The 17,267-nt window shown below is 43.9% G+C and overlaps 2 protein-coding genes across 2 annotated transcripts in view; both read left to right on the top strand.

Annotated features, from left to right (window-relative positions):
- The window catches only part of PIK3AP1 (phosphoinositide-3-kinase adaptor protein 1), a 114,436-nt gene extending 108,228 nt beyond the window's left edge, over positions 1-6,208 (top strand). The window contains exon 18 of the mRNA XM_060095776.1: positions 6,151-6,208. Coding sequence (XP_059951759.1) covers positions 6,151-6,208 — 58 coding nt within the window. The remainder of the gene's footprint in view (positions 1-6,150) is intronic.
- A 9,956-nt stretch (positions 6,209-16,164) lies between these two features.
- TM9SF3 (transmembrane 9 superfamily member 3) overlaps positions 16,165-17,267 on the top strand; it is a 75,584-nt gene continuing 74,481 nt past the window's right edge. Inside the window, exon 1 of the mRNA XM_060101583.1 lies at positions 16,165-16,464. Coding sequence (XP_059957566.1) covers positions 16,366-16,464 — 99 coding nt within the window. The 5' untranslated portion in view covers positions 16,165-16,365. The remainder of the gene's footprint in view (positions 16,465-17,267) is intronic.

Here is a 17,267-nt window from a genome sequence, read left to right on the forward strand (position 1 = left end):
ATTAGACAAAAGAGTGTGACTGACTTATGGGGCTCTGATGTATGTCTTTGTTTGTGTTCGGGCTTCTGGCAGGAACCTTTTAAAGGTCTTCTGGAGTCACAGAAGAGGTGGTCAAAGCTAGCTTGTCTGCCAAGGCAGAAAGGAGCCTTTGGGAATAAAAGCCTGGGCTTGCCTTGGGAGTTTAATTCTTTGATGTCTGAAATACAATGTGGGGCGGGGGTGGGGGTGGGCGGGGGGAGATTAAAAGGATGAAGTTTTTTTTAAACTAGGGTTTTTTTTTTTTTTTTTTTTTTTTTTTTTTTGCAATTAGAAACTTTGTAACTCAAATGAACCTCACCAGTGAAATTTGTTGAGAAAGTACCACAAGGAGGCTTTTCTTCTGCTTTTCTGGAAAGAGCAGCTGACCCTGCGCTGAGGATCTTTCCATTTCTCCCCTTGCTCTTACCACTTTTCCGTGTGCTCCCCGCAACATTCACATACTGACACTTGCTACACAAGCCTCCCTCGGTCCCAAGCTGCTTCACACTCACGGAGCATGTTTCCCTGGTGTAGAATAGAGTTCACATATTAGAACATTAGCCCTAGAAGGAACCTTAGCGATCACCTAGTCCAGTCACCTGAATTTGCATAATGTTCTGTTGCTTGAAAATTATATATAGTTGGGGATTGGGGAGGGGTGTTTGTGCAGAGCAATTGTGGTAATAAACGCTAATATTTATTGAGCGCTTACTATGTGCCAGGTGTTCTGTTAAACACACTAAATGCATTAGCTCATTTAATTCTCTTCACAACTCTAGGTGGTAGATGTTTAGTGTTATCCCATTTTGCAGATGTAAAAACCGGGGCTTAAGACTGGATGGAGACTTTATGTCTGTGGCAAACCTATGTGTGCCTGACTCCAGGGTCCAGTCTTTTAGTCATTTTGATACACCTGTCCAAGGAGGTCCAGGTGTCATGGGAGAAGATACAAGATCTAAGACCTTTTATTCCTGAAGGTAAAGACTTTGGAGGCAGTTATCTAATTGTACCAAGATTAAAAAGAATGTCAATCTCGAATATATAGCTACAAAGACTCTGTGGGATTTTGTCTACAGGAGAGAGAACAACCAGGGAAATGGGTTCCAGAAATTAAAGGCTGGAAACTGGGATGCATTTAATGTGTAAAGAGAGATGGCAGATGAATTGTTTTGGGGGAGTCTGGAAGCATGTTGTGATCAAGATGGGGAGAGAAAAGGAGGAAAACATATGTTACTAAAGAAATGGTGTTTGCAAAGAAATCTTGATAGAAACGGGGTTTGGGTGCATTTTTGGTGTGAAGATTGGAAAAGATGCAATTGTTCTGAAAGTGTGTATGTAATTTTCATAATAAAATGAGGAGATGTTTGAGCAAAGAATAAAATGGGCCTCTCTCCTGAATGCTTGACCCACTGATGGACAGGAGGGGAGGCTGACCTTGGTGGTCTCCACTCCACTTCCAGATCTGGGAATTGGCAGCTCTTCCCCTCTCATGTTCTCCTGAACCCCCCTTTCTCTCAAACAGCACATCCTGCTCATCACTCTCTCCAGTCCTGGTCCCTCCCTCTTCTCACTCTGCATGCTGCCCCCAGAGCTTGAATTGTCAGCAATGACTCCAAGTCTCCATCGCCATCTGTACCTTGGTCTTCTGTTTCCTACTGTTCATTGGGAACTCCACCAGGTGTCCAACCAAGATCTCAGACACAGCCCATGCAAAACTGAACTCATCATCCAACCTGCCATCCTCTGCCCCAAACTGCCTTCTTCTCACCATTTCCCAGCCTGAGACGTGGCACTATTCTCTCTCTTCCCCAAGTGCCTGCCCCGGAGTCGGCCTCCATCCCTGCCTCCCTCGCAGCTCCCCAGGCTCTGTTCATTTTGCTGCCCTTGCAGCTTTCAGGTCTACCCCTCCTCTCCATGTGCCAGTGCCTAAGTTCACCCCTGTAGGCCCACACTCACCTCCCTGCCTCCGGTCAGTCCCTCCTCCACCGCACCAGAGAGTGCCCTTTCTAGAACAGAAATAGCTGGTGATGTCACTTCCTGGCATGAAAGCCTTAAATTTAATTCTGTATTTTTTAGCATGCCGTGGCCCTGAGTCCCACCCCTCTCTTGTAGTCACTGATGTTTCCCCCTTAAGAATTCCTAGGGAGCTGTGTCATTTTGTGCTGTCTTTGCTCAATCTGTTCCTTTTGCCTGGAATGCTGTCTTCCTACTCCCTTCCGATCTCTGCTTAGAAAATTCCTACACATCCTTTAGGACTCTGTCCAAACATTACCTCTTCTGTGAAGCCTTCCCTGATGTTCCTATGCAGAGTGAACCTTCTTGTGGTTCCCCAAATACCTCCATTATAATTCATCCCACGTTGTTGCTCTTGTTTACATATGTCTCCTCAAGTAGATGGTAAACCTCAAAAGAATAGAGATTGTTTTCGTTTGTTTGTTTGTTTTTAAAATTTTATATATTTATTTATTTTTGGCTGCTTTGGGTCTTTGCTGCTGCGCGCGGGCTTTCTCCTGTTGCGGCGAGCGGGGTCTTCTCTTTCGCTGCGGTGCGCAGGCTTCTCGCTGCGGTGCGAAGCCTTCTCATTGCGGTGGCTTCTCTTGTTGGGGAGCATTGGCTCTAGGCGCGGGGACTTCAGTAGCTGTGGCACACTGGCTTTGTTGCTCTGCAGCATGTGGGATCTTCCCGGACCAGGGATCGAACCGTTGTCACCTGTATTGGCTGGTGGATTCTTAACCACTGCAGGGAAGTCCCTAGAGATTTTTGATAAGAAAAAAATTTTTTTCTACTCTCCCCAGCACAGAATGGAGTTAAATCAGTAATTGGCGCCTGCTAGGAATTTAACAAATATTTATCATGTAAGTGAGTGAATGGATGGATGGATAGACTGCTACTGCTTGGGTTGACAGCTAGCCGTCAAGTCGTGTACCACAATGCAGGTGGGTTACAGATTAGTGGAAAGAAGCTTCACATTCCCACCCGCTGTAAGTTCCTAATATATTTATACTTCAAAGTTAGGAAAGGCAGATGGTGACAAGAACAGGAGCAGATGCATTATATCTTTGCATGGCATTTTCCTTGCAGGGCATTAGTCCCTATAGAGTGGGCAGCTGACAATATCACACTCTTCATAGGTAAAGTCCTGCCAGTAGAGAAAAAAAAAAAAAAAGCCAACATCTTGCTGAGCCATTGCCCCCTTGTTTTTTCATATGTTTTACCATTTACTAGTGATTTGACAATCACTAACAATCTATGCATTCCCCTTGAAGGCGTAGCCTAGGTACTGCCAAATCAGAACATACTTCTGAAGGCCTCCTGGAGTACCAAGAGTTAATCCTTTAGCTGCTGACTTGTAAAGAGATCTGTGAAGTCCCGGGGGATGGGGGGTAGTGGTCAGAGAGTAAGGGGACTTGGGCCGGAGGCTATTTACTAATAGGGAAGCTTAAAGATATTTTAAACAATGTTGTGATCATACAAAAGCATACCATCTGAATAATAGGCCTGCTTTAAAAGAATGTAACCAACATTAGGGTTGCTGGGTTCTTGAAGCAAACTTATCATCAGCACAGACCTCACCCTCAACACGGAGGAGAAAGCAGCCAGTGCCCAGGTCTCTGGACTGGACAATCCTGTCTCCAGCTCCAGCTTCCCAGTGTCCTGGAGAGGCTGTCTCCCCCACAGACCACCACTTGATTCTGATTTAATAACCTTTACTTCCATGGTTCTGATATGTCTGTAATCACAAACCCATTTCCCTGAGATGGGGCTTCCAATCCTTAGCTGGGTTGTTCATCAGAATGAAATGTGGAGATGGTTTGCTTGTAGACTCGCCTCAACTGCAGAGTCGGGCAGCAGAGGAAGAGAGACCAGTAGGGAATCGTGACTCTCTTTGTGATGGAAGGTAAAATGTAAGGCTTATGGGGCATACATGGGGAAAAGGTCTAAGAATACATCTTCCATTGCGGAGCACAGGCTCCGGACGCACAGGCTCAGCGGCCATGGCTCACGGGCCCAGCCGTTCTGCGGCATGTGGGATCTTCCCGGACCAGGGCACGAACCTGTGTCCCCCGCATCGGCAGGCGGACTCTCAACCACTGCGCCACCAGGGAAGCCCTAAGAATACATCTTTAATCATAATAATAAAATTATTAGCTTTACCTCTTGAGTGCCTACTCTAAACCAGAAAGTGCTATCCACTTTCCAACTGTCATCTCACACAGTATAGGTATCTGTAATTCCAATATAGATACCTATATCTCCATAGGTATCTTTACCTCTGTCTGGCAGATGAGAAAGAGGTTCAGAGGAGTTGAACTTACTCTCCAGATGTGTGCATAAATGCCTCTGCCATATGTTCTCATAGGTTCTGAATGTGCCCTATCAAAACTTTCAGTGCAGTGTACTGATTTTCCCTATTGTCTGTCTCATCCATTATATTCTCAGCACCTTGAGGGAAAGGTCCATGCCCATTTTACTTGCTGTTATATCCCACACCCAGGAGTAGATGCACAGTAGATAAATGTTTGTTGAGAGGAAGGAAGGAAGCAAGGAAGCCAGTCTAAGCGTACTCAAGTGATAAGTGGTATCACCTGACTGTCCTTCAGCTTCCTCCTTTAAGCCCATGGTTCACAGGACAGGTCGGGCAATGGAAGGAGACTGTCCATTTGTTTTCTCTGGATAAAGAGACAACCACACAAAACCATCTACTCCCAGGTGCCACTGCAGACCCTCCTGAGGATGTCTGCTGTTGTTCTTTTCTACTTCTGCCTCCCTCTCTGGCTCCTGAAATGGCCTCTCTTTTCCCAACTCTTTTGTCGTTTCCTTGACCTACGCAAACTTGCATTCAAGAGACATTTAGTAAATATTTACTCATTGATTCATTCAATCCTCAAGTAGGCAGTTCCAGGGTAGCACAGTTCAATTACAGCACCTGACAAAGCTCTCTTTCTTGACTTATTGACTTGCTTCCAAGAGAATTAAATATTGGTTTTACAGCACACATGTGAAAATACCATCTGCAGTTGTTGAACCCTCTGTAAATACATTCACCCAGGTCTGTCTGGAGTATCATTTAGTACTGTTCAAAAACCATCTAGACGAATGTGGAGGGAGGCTTCTAGGAAAGCAGACATGGAGTTGGGACAACACACTTAGTGATCCCGGGTGGACGGAGTTGTGAGAAGCCGACTTTAGAAATTCTTAAGTCCTCTCTCAAGGGATCTCCCCACTGCAGTGTGTCTCCTGCCTGGCTGCATATTTGAATCACTGGAGTTTTAAAATATAGGTTTTATTATTATTTAGGTATGGCAAGGTCAGCAGATCAGGAGACGACTGCCTTTGAATAGGGAGTTTGTAATACTCCTAGATCCCAAGAGGAGGGGGGCACATTATGCTGGGGTAGGGCACACAGGAAAGCCCCAGGTTTAGGCAGGAGAAATGTCAGGGAGGGGAGAAACATGGGCAAGAGGCTTTATTTTGGGTTCTGCAGGAAGGAACAAGTGAGGCAGGCTAGGCAGATTAAGGATTGGCTAGTTTGAATAATTTCAGCAGGCTCTGGGGCAAAGGGGCTGTCTCCAGTTGTCTGGCACCTGGCCCTGGGGTGATTAGGGCAGTGGATAGTGGTCCCGAATGTGAGAGTCCCATTAAAGGATGTGGTTGGGGTATGGGCTCTGGACTGGTTAGTTTGCATGTGAAAGGTGTGCTCACTGCAGGTTGTTTGCTATCTCTAGGAATTAGCTTTCCCTAGGAGGGGCAGGCCCTCCAGGATCATCCAGGGCCCAGATGTCAAAGCCTCAGAAAATAAACGACATGGTTAATATAACTGGTTGAAGGTGGGACAGTACTTAAAAGTTGTGATGCTTGAACCCTATCCTCCAGAGATTATGATGGTATAGGTCTGGGATTGAGCCTGGCAACTGTTATTTTTCAAAGCTCCACTGGTGATTCTAATGTGCAGCTAGGATTGCAAGCCACAGCTTAGCATGTGTGCCACTGAAAGGTCCGTATGTTTCTCCACTTTTATTCATTGAAGAACATGTCCTTTGCATAGTATACCAAGTTTGCAACCAATCATGGATGCCTAAGAACTAGTTAATTAAATTCGTTTGATAATAATTGCGTTATCTTTTATTTCAGGCCTCTGACCAGGGAGACCTTCCATCCTCCTCCACCTATTCCACCCAGAGGTCGCTGATTCCACCTCCTAAAGCCTGCCTACTTCGGGACCTTGAGACTTTTGGTTTTCAGCCTGTTAATGATGTCTTCATGTTAAGTTTTATAGCCTGACTGCTGACCTTAAGACCCAGTCTCATTGCTGATATTGTTGCAGCCCTGCTGGTCTGGGCTTTCCTTGAAGAAGATATTATTAAGGCACAAAGAGGTGAAACTAAGGACTTCATTCACCATCATCAAGTATATTGATCCCTATTCTTGTTTGCCAAAAGGATGACAACTTAATTGGAATACTTACCTCTAATTTGGCATGTCAGGAGCCTGAAAAGGTTGTTCAGAAATGTACAAGTGATTTTACTGAAATGTACTTATATTAGGTCTTACTTATTTGCTAGTCCAATCTAATTTCTAGAAGTGATTATGATTTGACTTACAGTATTCAAGTAAGAAGATATGTCCTAATTTTTAAATGATTCTTCAGCTTTTCTTTAGCTTCAGGAGGGTGTTTAAATGCCAGGGCTGGTCACATACAATAAACTCAAAAGGACTTTAGAGAGGGATTAGTCCTAACTCCTTTTATATAGAAGACAAATCTGAGGTTTCGCAGAAGCCTAGAACCAAGAACACTCAGTTGGTTAGACGAAGAGGTGGGTCTAGAATCAGGACCTGCTGATATCAGGTCACCATATTTTCCATCTCCAAATAGCCAAGCTCTCTCCCTCAAGAAATGCCCAGATGTAGAAATTTGGTCAGTGACTGACTGTTGGCCTTCCAGAAGTTTCCTTCTTCCATATCTCCCAGGTATGGGACTATCCAGTATTTGGAGCATTTATAAGTCAGTATGCTTGCAAAACAGGGATGCTACCAAAGAACATCTAAAAAATGGTTGGCAACCAGAAGCTTGGGATGCCAGGGACCCCACTTATTGCTCTGCACACTTAGATGCAGAGCAGTAGATCTTAGTTCTGGCTATAGGAGAGAGGAGGACCCTCGACTTTTACTCTGCTGAGTGGTCAGAAGAAGAAGGAGGAACTTAAAATAGAAATAGTTATCTGTTTCGTTATATACACGTTATTACCACCAGGCTTGGGAAATTTGTGCAGAGAATGTAGAGCCTTAAACATATCATTAATTTTGAGTCCCTAACACATAAATCTACCTTCAAAGCACAGGCCCTTAACTGATGCTTAAACATACAGTAAAATTAGCATCAGACCTATTTCTTTAAAAATTATCAGAAATCTGGTGCTTCTCCATGAAATTATTCTCCATCCCACACAAAGATATAAAAGCCATACTATTAAAGATCCATTTAAGTACAGTTTTATGGGGTCCTTTCAATCAAATTCCTCAGTCCAGCAAACAAGGACTTATTGAAGTTAATAGCTTCTGAGATCTTGGGTTTTTGTTTTTCTGTTTTTTTGTTTTGTTTTGTTTTTTCTGACATAAAATACACTATTGGCTCTGGCCATTAAGAGAGTATTTGTGGAAATTTTACCTACCACAGTGCCTGGCACATAGTAGCCATTTTGCAATGGTCCCTTTACTCTCCTTGTCACTTATCTGGGAGAAATAGGGTAATATGAGATAAAGGAGAACGAGAAATACAAGGTTGATATTGTTATCCTTCCTCTTATTGATAGTCTCTATTTTAAGCACATTTGATCTTGATAAGAGCTATACTTTTAAAGATATTTAGTACCTCTAAGCTCCCTTTTGGATGCGAAATTTAGATTTTTTTTTTTTTTACATTCTTTGATTAACAAGCATTTAGATCAGTAACATGGCAAAATCTGCTGCCAGCCAATGGTGTTACCATCTTTGTATGCACATCACTGTGCAATATTGGAATCTTTTATTGCATTTTTATTCTTATATGAAAATAAGTGGAAAACATAAAATTGAAAGTGCTTATGAGATACCTGGGTTTCATAAATGTGACACACACCTGGGACACAGAAGGAAATGATCAGGAGTGCCAAGTCAAAAATGACAAGTCTTAAATCCTCACTGAATGTTCATTGAACGTCCAAAATGATTGGTTGTGTGTAAAAGTAAAAGAGGAAAATGAAAACTTTGGATGAAACACTGGGACCATGTTATCAAAGAATGTCTCTAATGCTGGCGTGAAATTTTTCATTCTCTAGAAACAGAACCACCCATTATAATGTAAATTTATTCAACTTCCACACACTCAACTTTTGTATCATTTTTAGGAATACATTATGTAACAAAACCATGAATTTAAATACAGTGAGAATCAGAAACTAAATTGTAGCTAGGTGTCCAAAGAGACAGTTAAAAAGTTCTCTATATGATGCCTTGGGAGACAGCTGTGTGGCCACCATCCTTCCCCAAGATTTTACAAACTGGCTCAATAGACAGGGAAGCTATTGGTCATATTCACTGCCATTGCCTTTGCCTCTAACTGTGCAAGGTACATTGTCCTCCAGTTCCCAGGACAGCACTGTTCCTTCATCTTATGTTAAAACCTGTGAACAGACAACCCAACTATATGAGCAACAGAGTATGAATACTGAGAGACTCTGAACAGGGGGTTTGTGTTGCAATCAAATAATTTAACTTGACGTATTTAATGATGTTAATAATCTCTAATGCTTTGCCATAATTGGGCAAAGTAATAGTATGTAAATGACTTCAATGAATATTTTTACAAGTCAAGCTAAGTTACCTACCCTTTCCCCCTCTTTTGTCTTACTTTGTTATTAAAAAAGAGAGATCCTACTCTGTCCTACATCACGTCAATAGCTGGGATTTTAGATCCCTCTCCCATTTGCCCCTGGAAGTAAGTTGGTTTTCTGTGCTGTCTTTCAAAGCATAGTGTGTGGTTTTGCAGCTGGTTGGCTGAGGAAGCATTAGTAACAGATTTATTTCTAAGAAAGACAAGTAGCTAATTTGGATAACTCTAGAAGATTCATCCTAAAAAATCAATCCTCAATTTTGAAGAATCTTCCTGTATAAATATTTGCTTTGGTTTGATAAATAGTGTTCTATTCATTTCCAGGTGAGTTATTAAGAATATAAAATGGTCTTCCTCATTCATTCCTGATGGCCAGATACCATGTTCATCAGAGTGGTAAGAAGATGAGTAGGAGGTAGAAAGATGTGTTCTGAATTCTGAGGCAAAACTCAGAATTAGTTTTCTCATAGAAACCGTAATAAATAGGTTCCTTGGCTAGCTCGCCAGAACCCATTTAACCCACAATATAGGAGAAAATGTCTTAGCTAGCCATGCAGTAAGAGTTAGCATGATGTAGAGAAAGAACATGGCTTGAAAGTCAGGAAACCTGGATTTTATTTTGGACTGCTGCTGACTTGCTGAATTCACTTAACTTGACTCCCCATCATCTGTGAAGTAAAATGTTTTGTGTTTAGTAATAACCCAGGTCCCTTCACCTCTTTAAGTTTAGGACTAAGGCAAGGGGTGGGGAATACCTCATTCTGATGAAGGAGGGAGACAACCTTACTAGATTCACCACCTAATTAAAAAGGGATCTTATTATGTGGCAACTCCCATTCCATGCTCTGTATCAGTGTTATGACAGATCAGTTAAAAGAAATGTGTCAGAAACAGTGAAATGGGAACTATACAAAGAAATTAACAGGTTTAGTTGCTCTTTGGTCTAAGAGCCAATGTTTTAAGTGATTGCTTCCTAAAGAAAGAATTCAGACCAATTATAAAATTCTTCAGTATCTAGAACACTTCATCTAGAACAGAAAAGGTAGAGGTAGAAGGTGGTAAATAGCAATAGAAAAGTTACTAGCAAGACAAACATAACAAAGTAGAAAGAAGAAATAAAGTTTCAGAGAAAAGGTAGCTGAGGATGGAAATCAGAAGATATGTTGTCATCTATAGACCAAGACTTTTGATGATCATGTTTATCAAGAATAAGAATAAAAGTTTGCAATTCTGGTTTTCTGGATCATTTGCTGGTCATAAACTCTTTAACCAATTGAGTCTTATTAGAACTATCATGAAAAAGAAGTTGTACAGCCATTTGGGAGGGGTTTCCTTTCACTGGCATTTTCCCCTTCAACCTTTTTGGTGTCAGGGAATGAGATGATTAATCTAGTTCAATAAACTGAAGAAATAAGATTTATCAATGTTTTACACTCTCCAGTTTGGCAGAACAACCCTGATTTTGATGGTGCCCTTGAGTCCTAACAATTTTTGAGCCCTGTGGGTCATCAGCCTCCAAGAATCTTTGAAGCCATATTCCTTTTCCTCTAATCAGTTATTTTATCCCTATTCCTTCTTCCCAAGCCTACTGTTATCAGACTTTTATCCCCTAAAGCCATTTATCATCATCATTTCCTAGTACCTACCAGAGTTCCTGGCACATAATAGATGCTCAATAAATATTCAATGAATTAATGGGCCTACATGCTCTTCCCTCCATTAAACTTTCCCAAATACTCCACCAAAATAGGGTCTGCTTTTCTCTCCTCGCCCACTGCTCTTTTTTTTTTTGAGAACAGTGGGAAATTTGTTTCATGTTTTAGTAAGTTCATATTAGTCTTGAAGAGAAATGCCACTCAGTGTAAATAATCAATGCAAACTTCAGAACTTTCCAGACATAACTTTTTTCTGCTTTATAACAAAGTGAGTCAGCTATACATATACATATATCCCTATATCTCCTCCCTCTTGCGTCTCCCTCCCACCCTCCCTATCCCACTCCTCTAGGTGGTCACAAAGCACCTAGCTGATCTCCCTGTGCTATGCAGCTGCTTCCCACTAGCTATCTATTTTACATTTGGTGCTGTGTATATGTCCATGCCACTCTCTCACTTCGTCCCAGTTTACCCTTCCCCCTCCCCATGTCCTCAAGTCCATTCTCTACGTCTGTGTCTTTATTCCTGTCCTGTCCCTAGTTTCTTGAGAACCATTTTTTTAAGATGCTTACATACGTGTTAGCATACGGTATTGGTTTTTCTCTTTTTGACTTACTGCACTCTGTATGACAGACTCTAGGTCCATCCACCTCACTACAAATAACTCAATTTTGTTTCTTTTTATGGCTGAGTAATATTCCATTGTATATATGTACCATATCTTCTTTATCCATTCATCTGTCGATGGACACTTAGGTTGCTTCCATCTCCTGGCTATTGTAACTAGTGCTGCAGTGAACATGGTGGTACATGACTCTTTTTGAATTATGGTTTTCTCAGGGTATATGCCCAGTAGTGGGATTGCTGGGTCATATGGTAGTTCTATTTTTAGTTTTTTAAGGAACCTTCATACTGTTCTCCATAGTGGCTGTATCAATTTACATTCCCACCAACAGTACAGGAGGGTTCCCTTTTCTCCACACCCTCTACAGCATTTATTGCTTGTAGATTTTTTCATGATGGCCATTCTGACTGCTGTGAGGTGATACCTCATTGTAGTTTTGATTTGCATTTCTCTAATGATTACTGATGTTGAGCATCCTTTCATGTGTTTGTTGGCAATCTGTATACTTTCTCTGGAGAAATGTCTGTTTAGATCTTCTGCCCATTTTTGGATTGGGTCGTTTGTTTTTTTGATACTGAGCTGCATGAGCTGCTTGTAAATTTTGGAGATTAATCCTTTGTCAGTTGCTTCATTTGCAAATATTTTCTCCCATTCTGAGGGTTGTCTTTTTGTCTTGTTCATGGTTTCCTTTGCTGTGCAAAAGCTTTTAAGTTCATTAGGTCCCATTTGTTTATTTTTGTTTCTATTGCCATTACTCTAGGAGGTGGATCAAAAAAGATCTTGCTGTGATTTATGTCAAAGGGTGTTCTTCCTGTGTTTTTTCTCTAAGAGTTTTATACTGTCCTGTCTTACATTTAGGTCTCGAATCCATTTTGAGTTTATTTTTGTATATGGTGTTAGGGAGTGTTCTAATTTCATTCTTTTACATGTAGCTGTCCAGTTTTCCCAGCACCACTTATTGAAGAGACTGTCTTTTCTCCATTGTATATCTTTGCCTCCTTTGTCATAGATTAGTTGACCATAGGTGCGTGGGTTTATCTCTGGGCTTTCTATTCTGTTCCATTGATCTATATTTCTGTTTTTGTGCCAGTACCATATTATCTTGATGACTGTAGCTTTGTAGTATAGTCTGAAGTCAGGGAGTCTGATTCCTCCAGCTCCGTTTTTTTCCCTCAAGACTACTTTGGCTATTCAGGGTCTTTTGTGTCTCCATACAAATTTTAAGATGATTTGTTCTAGTTCCGTAAAAAATGCCATTGGTAATTTGATTGGGATTGCATTGAATCAGTAGATTGCTTTGGGTAGTGTAGTCATTTTCACAGTATTGATTCTTCCAATCCAAGAACATGGCATATCTCTCCATCTGTTTGTATCATCTGTAATTTCTTTCATCAATGTCTTATAGTTTTCTGCATAAAGGTCTTTTGTCTCCTTAGGTAGGTTTATTCCTAAGTATTTTATTCTTTTTGTTGCAATGGTAAATGGGAGTGTTTCCTTAATTTCTCTTTCAGATTTTTCATCATTAGTGTATAGGGATGCAAGAGATTTCTGTGCATTAATTTTGTATCCTGCAACTTTACCAAATTCATTGATTAGCTCTAGCAGTTTTCTGGTAACATCTTTAGGATTCTCTATGTATAGTATCATGTCATCTGCAAACAGTGACAGCTTTACCTATTCTTTTCCAATATGTATTCCTTTTATTTCGTTTTCTTCTCTGATTGCTGTGGCTAAAACTTCCAAAACTATGTTGAGTAAGAGTTGTGAGAGTGTCACCCTTTGCTCTTATTGCCTATCGAACATTTGCAGAGTTGGTCACATTTTGTGCAGTTCTTTTTTTGTACAATGTAATCCCTGTTCTCTTCTATGTGTGTAATGCTTCCTGGTTTTAGGTCTACACTCCCCAAATGAATACTTCATACTTTTTCTTGTGTCCTCCCACCCCAAGTAATTGCTAACCTAGAGCTCCTGACAACACCTAGCAAATGCTTACTGCCTCAAATCTGTGGAGGCTGGTGATGGATGTTTAAGCAAGAAACTACTCATGCATCTCAATTCAGCACTTACACCGCTTGTTCTTCAATTGCCCATCATCACTTGATTCAAAACTGTGATTATTCATTCACGGAGCATTTACTGAGCTTCCACTATGAACAAGTCACTGTGCTAGGTGCTCTGGGGGATATACAAAGATGTATAAGACGCCGCCTCTGATTTCTGTTGCAATTACTGGCATATGATTCATTCAGCAATTAATCATGTACTGCCTTGTGATGCATCTTAGACTATCTAGAAAGTGTTCTTGAAATCCTTCTCTGCTCTCTGACTTTTTACTTATGAATGTCTTCAGTAAATACTTATTGAATGTCTATGATATGACAAGCACTGTCCCAACAGCTGGGACAGATATAAACAAATAGTAGTATAGTGCTTTGTTGGCTGCCATCAACAAAGGTCAGAATGTAGTACAGAAGAGGAAATGGGACTATGATAGTTATGACATAAATGCAACTGGAATCCTGAAGAAGGGATGCTCAACTTCTTGAGGGCATCATGCAAGTTTTCACTAAAGAGGTCATTCATTTAGGCCTGGAAAACGAGTAACAAAGTTTGTCCATTCATTTCCATTCTGGGCAAAGGGAAATCAAAGAATCTAAAAAAGAGTGGGTATATGTATATGTATAACTGATTCACTTTGCTGCAAGCAGAAACTAACACAACATTGTAAATCAACTATACTCCAATAAGAAAAAGAGAGAGCAAAGGCACAGAGGTATAAAAGAACCTGGTGTATTTGGGAAATATAGGGCTATAGCCTGAGGTAGAAGAGATCAGTGGGAGGTGAACCTGAGGAGATAAATTGGGATCCGATTCTGCAGCTGCATGTTAACAGGAGTATACTTTAGGAAAGATTTGTTTTTCCTGATTACACATGTAGCACATACTCACGTGCAAATATTTGTAGGCATGTGCATTGTTAATAGTTTGAGTCATAATATTTCAGATTGTTTTCTATGGGTAGACTAATACCATTCAAAATGGAATCATACTCTATATTTTCAAGTGTTTTCACTTAAAATTATCTCTTGGCTATCATTCCATGCCAGTACATACAAGTCTATTTCATTTCTTTTTTTTTTTTAATTTATTTTATTTTTTGGCTGCGTTGGGTCTTCATTGCTGCGTACGGGCTTTCTGTAGTTGCGGTGAGCAGGGGCTACTCTTCATTGCGGTGCGCGGGTTTCTCATTGCGGTGGCTTCTCTTGTTGAGAAGTACAGGCTCTAGGCGTGCGGGCTTCAGTAGTTGTGGCACAAGGGCTCAGTAGTTGTGGCTCACAGGCACTAGAGCACAGGCTCAGTAGTTGTGGCACACGGGCTTAGTAACTCCGCGGCATGTGGGATCTTCCCGAACCAGGGCTCGAACCCGTGTGCCCTGAATTGGCAGGTGGATTCTTTTTTTTTTTTTTTTTTTTTTTTTTGCGGTACGCGGGCCTCTCACTGTTGTGGCCTCTCCCGTTGCGGAGCACAGGCTCCGGATGCGCAGGCCGAGCGGCCATGGCTCACGGGCCCAGCCGCTCCGCGGCACGTGGGATCCTCCCAGACCGGGGCACGAACCCGTATCCCCTGCATCAGCAGGCGGACTCTCAACCACTGCGCCACCAGGGAGGCCCCGGCAGGTGGATTCTTAACCACTGCACCACCAGGGGCTTCCAGGGAAGCCCCTCTATTTCATTTCTTAAAATGACTGTATGGATGGTAGTCCATGAGTAGTAAGAAAGACTGATTCTGGAACCAGATGCTTGGATACAATCCTTCGGCAACCACTTAAACCCCGCCCCCTCCCTCCCCCCCACCACCCCGCCCCGGGCTTCAGAGATCATTGCTGTAAAATGAATATAACTCACAGTGCCTATTGCATAAGGATTGAGTCAATACATGTGAAGTACTCAGAATAGTGCCTGGCAGATGAAAATCTTAGCTGTGATCCCTTGATTTATGTAAACAATATTCAAGGAGTGTTTTAAGCAAGAGAGTGATATAATCAGGTTTCTTTTTAGAAGACTCACTGGCACCTGTTGGGGAGGATAAACAGGGAGGGAAGATTGGTGATAGGGATCCTGGTAGGAGGCTGCTGTAATACATAGTGAGTGAGGTGTAGAAGACTGGCTATTACTGGCAGAGGAGAGGAAAAATAAATTCTTGATACATTTCTAAGATAACAAATGCTAGAACTTGTTGCCTGCTGATGGCTGAGAGACGGAGACAATCCGACTCCAGTTTCCAGAGTTTTGGCTTAGAGGACTGTGTAGATGGTGGTGCCATATTCATGTATATATTTAACAAATATCTTCTGAGTTTCCACTATGGGTCTTACACAGTTCTAGTATATATCAGTGAACAGGATCCCTGCTTAGGAGAAAAGCTTAGATTCTAAGAGGTGTTTATATCTGTGCACTGGAGACCCAACAAACAATAAATAAATAAACGAACAAGAACTTCAACAAGATTGAAATAAATATTCAGTAAATATTCACTGACTTTAAGACACTCATCCAACCCGATACCAGTTTAACAATCTCCCTTAATGACGATTATAGAGCTGGTGATTCATTCCCGGCGGGAGCTGAGCTCCTTGTGAGGGCTACTTGATCCGACCCCACCGAAAGGCGGCAGGTCAGACCATTACCCGACTTCACAGCCGAGGAAAATGAGGCCAGGAAGAGTAAAGCGTTTTGAACCTAGGTCGCACAAGTTGAATGGAGGCGGCTTAGGCCCTGCGACGCGGGCCAGGCACCCACGAGGGAAGCGAGGCCGGGGCCACTGTGCGCGCCGCCTCTCTCGCAACCCAAGAGCGGCCGGCGGGAGGGCCGGGTCCTCGCGCGGTCCTCCGGGGCTGCGGGGGTCGCGCCTCTCGGGCGGGGCGGCCGGCGGCGGCTGCGGCCCCGCAACGCGAGGCACTTCCGGCGTGTGCCGGGGTGGCCGGATGACGTGGCTGAGTCAGAGGAAGAGGCAAGGAGGCGCCGGGGGGCGGGGGAGGCTCCGAAGCGGGCGGTGACGGCGGCGGCGCGGAGGAGCCAAAGGCTGGGCCCGGGCCCCCGTGCGTCTGTCCGCGCCCCGTGAATGCGAATCGGCCGCGGCGGAAGCGGCGGCGGCGGAGGAGTCGGTGGGCCGGCGCCGGGCCGGTGGGAGCGCGGAGGATGAGGCCGCTGCCGGGCGCTCCCGGCGTGGCGGCGGCCGCCGCGCTGTTGCTGCTGCTGCTGCTGCCCCGGGCCCGGGCGGACGAGCACGAACACACGGTGAGAATTGCTCCCGGCCGGCGCGGCCGCTTCCGCCCTCTCCCCCGGCCCCCCGCCGAGGCGGGCCCGGCGCGGCCTGGAGGGCCCAGCGGCCTGGCCGAGCCCCGCGGCCGCCCGAGGGCGCCTTCCGGTTGGGCCTGGCGGAGCAGGAACTCCGGGAGCGGGGAGGAGGCCTTTCCGTGCGCTCCCGGGACAGCACTCCTCTCCCTAAGTGCCTGGGCTTCCTTCCCCAACCCGGACCTAAATGGCGCCGCACCCCTGGGTCCAGGGGCCCCGGGAGACGGGAAAGAAGCGGGGTCCGAGGGTCGGGGCTCACTTGGCCGCGGGAGTGGGGGCGGCAAGCAGCCAGGCTCGGAGCTGGTGCCCCCCAGGAAAGGGAGCAGCGCCCGGGCTGCTGGGGACTACGACACGGCGGAAGATGTATGCACCACGTATTACCCGTCTTACAGTAACCAGGAAATACCCACCACTTTATGGTGCTCACCGGCCTTTTTCTTCCTCCTCCTGCCCAAACCGGATCATAATCCTGGCGTGGGGACAGCCTTGATAAACTTGCGGTGAGGAGCACTTTACACGTGTACAGGCACTCAGCCACACGCACCCGCCTGCGAGGCCTTTCTTGTAACTTTCTCTTCACCCTCTTCTGGCTCCTAGATGAGGCTCCCATCCCGGTGGTCTCTAACCAGGCGGCTTCTGACTGTGAGGGGTCTTGAGTTTCCCAGTCCTCTTGTCTGGCTGGGAACAGTCCCTTTTGCATTTGGCCTAAAATTGGTTGGCTGTTTATTTAATTGGCATTTTCTACA

Source organism: Mesoplodon densirostris, chromosome 1, assembly GCF_025265405.1.
Source record: "Mesoplodon densirostris isolate mMesDen1 chromosome 1, mMesDen1 primary haplotype, whole genome shotgun sequence".
NCBI classification, from domain to species: domain Eukaryota; kingdom Metazoa; phylum Chordata; class Mammalia; order Artiodactyla; family Ziphiidae; genus Mesoplodon; species Mesoplodon densirostris.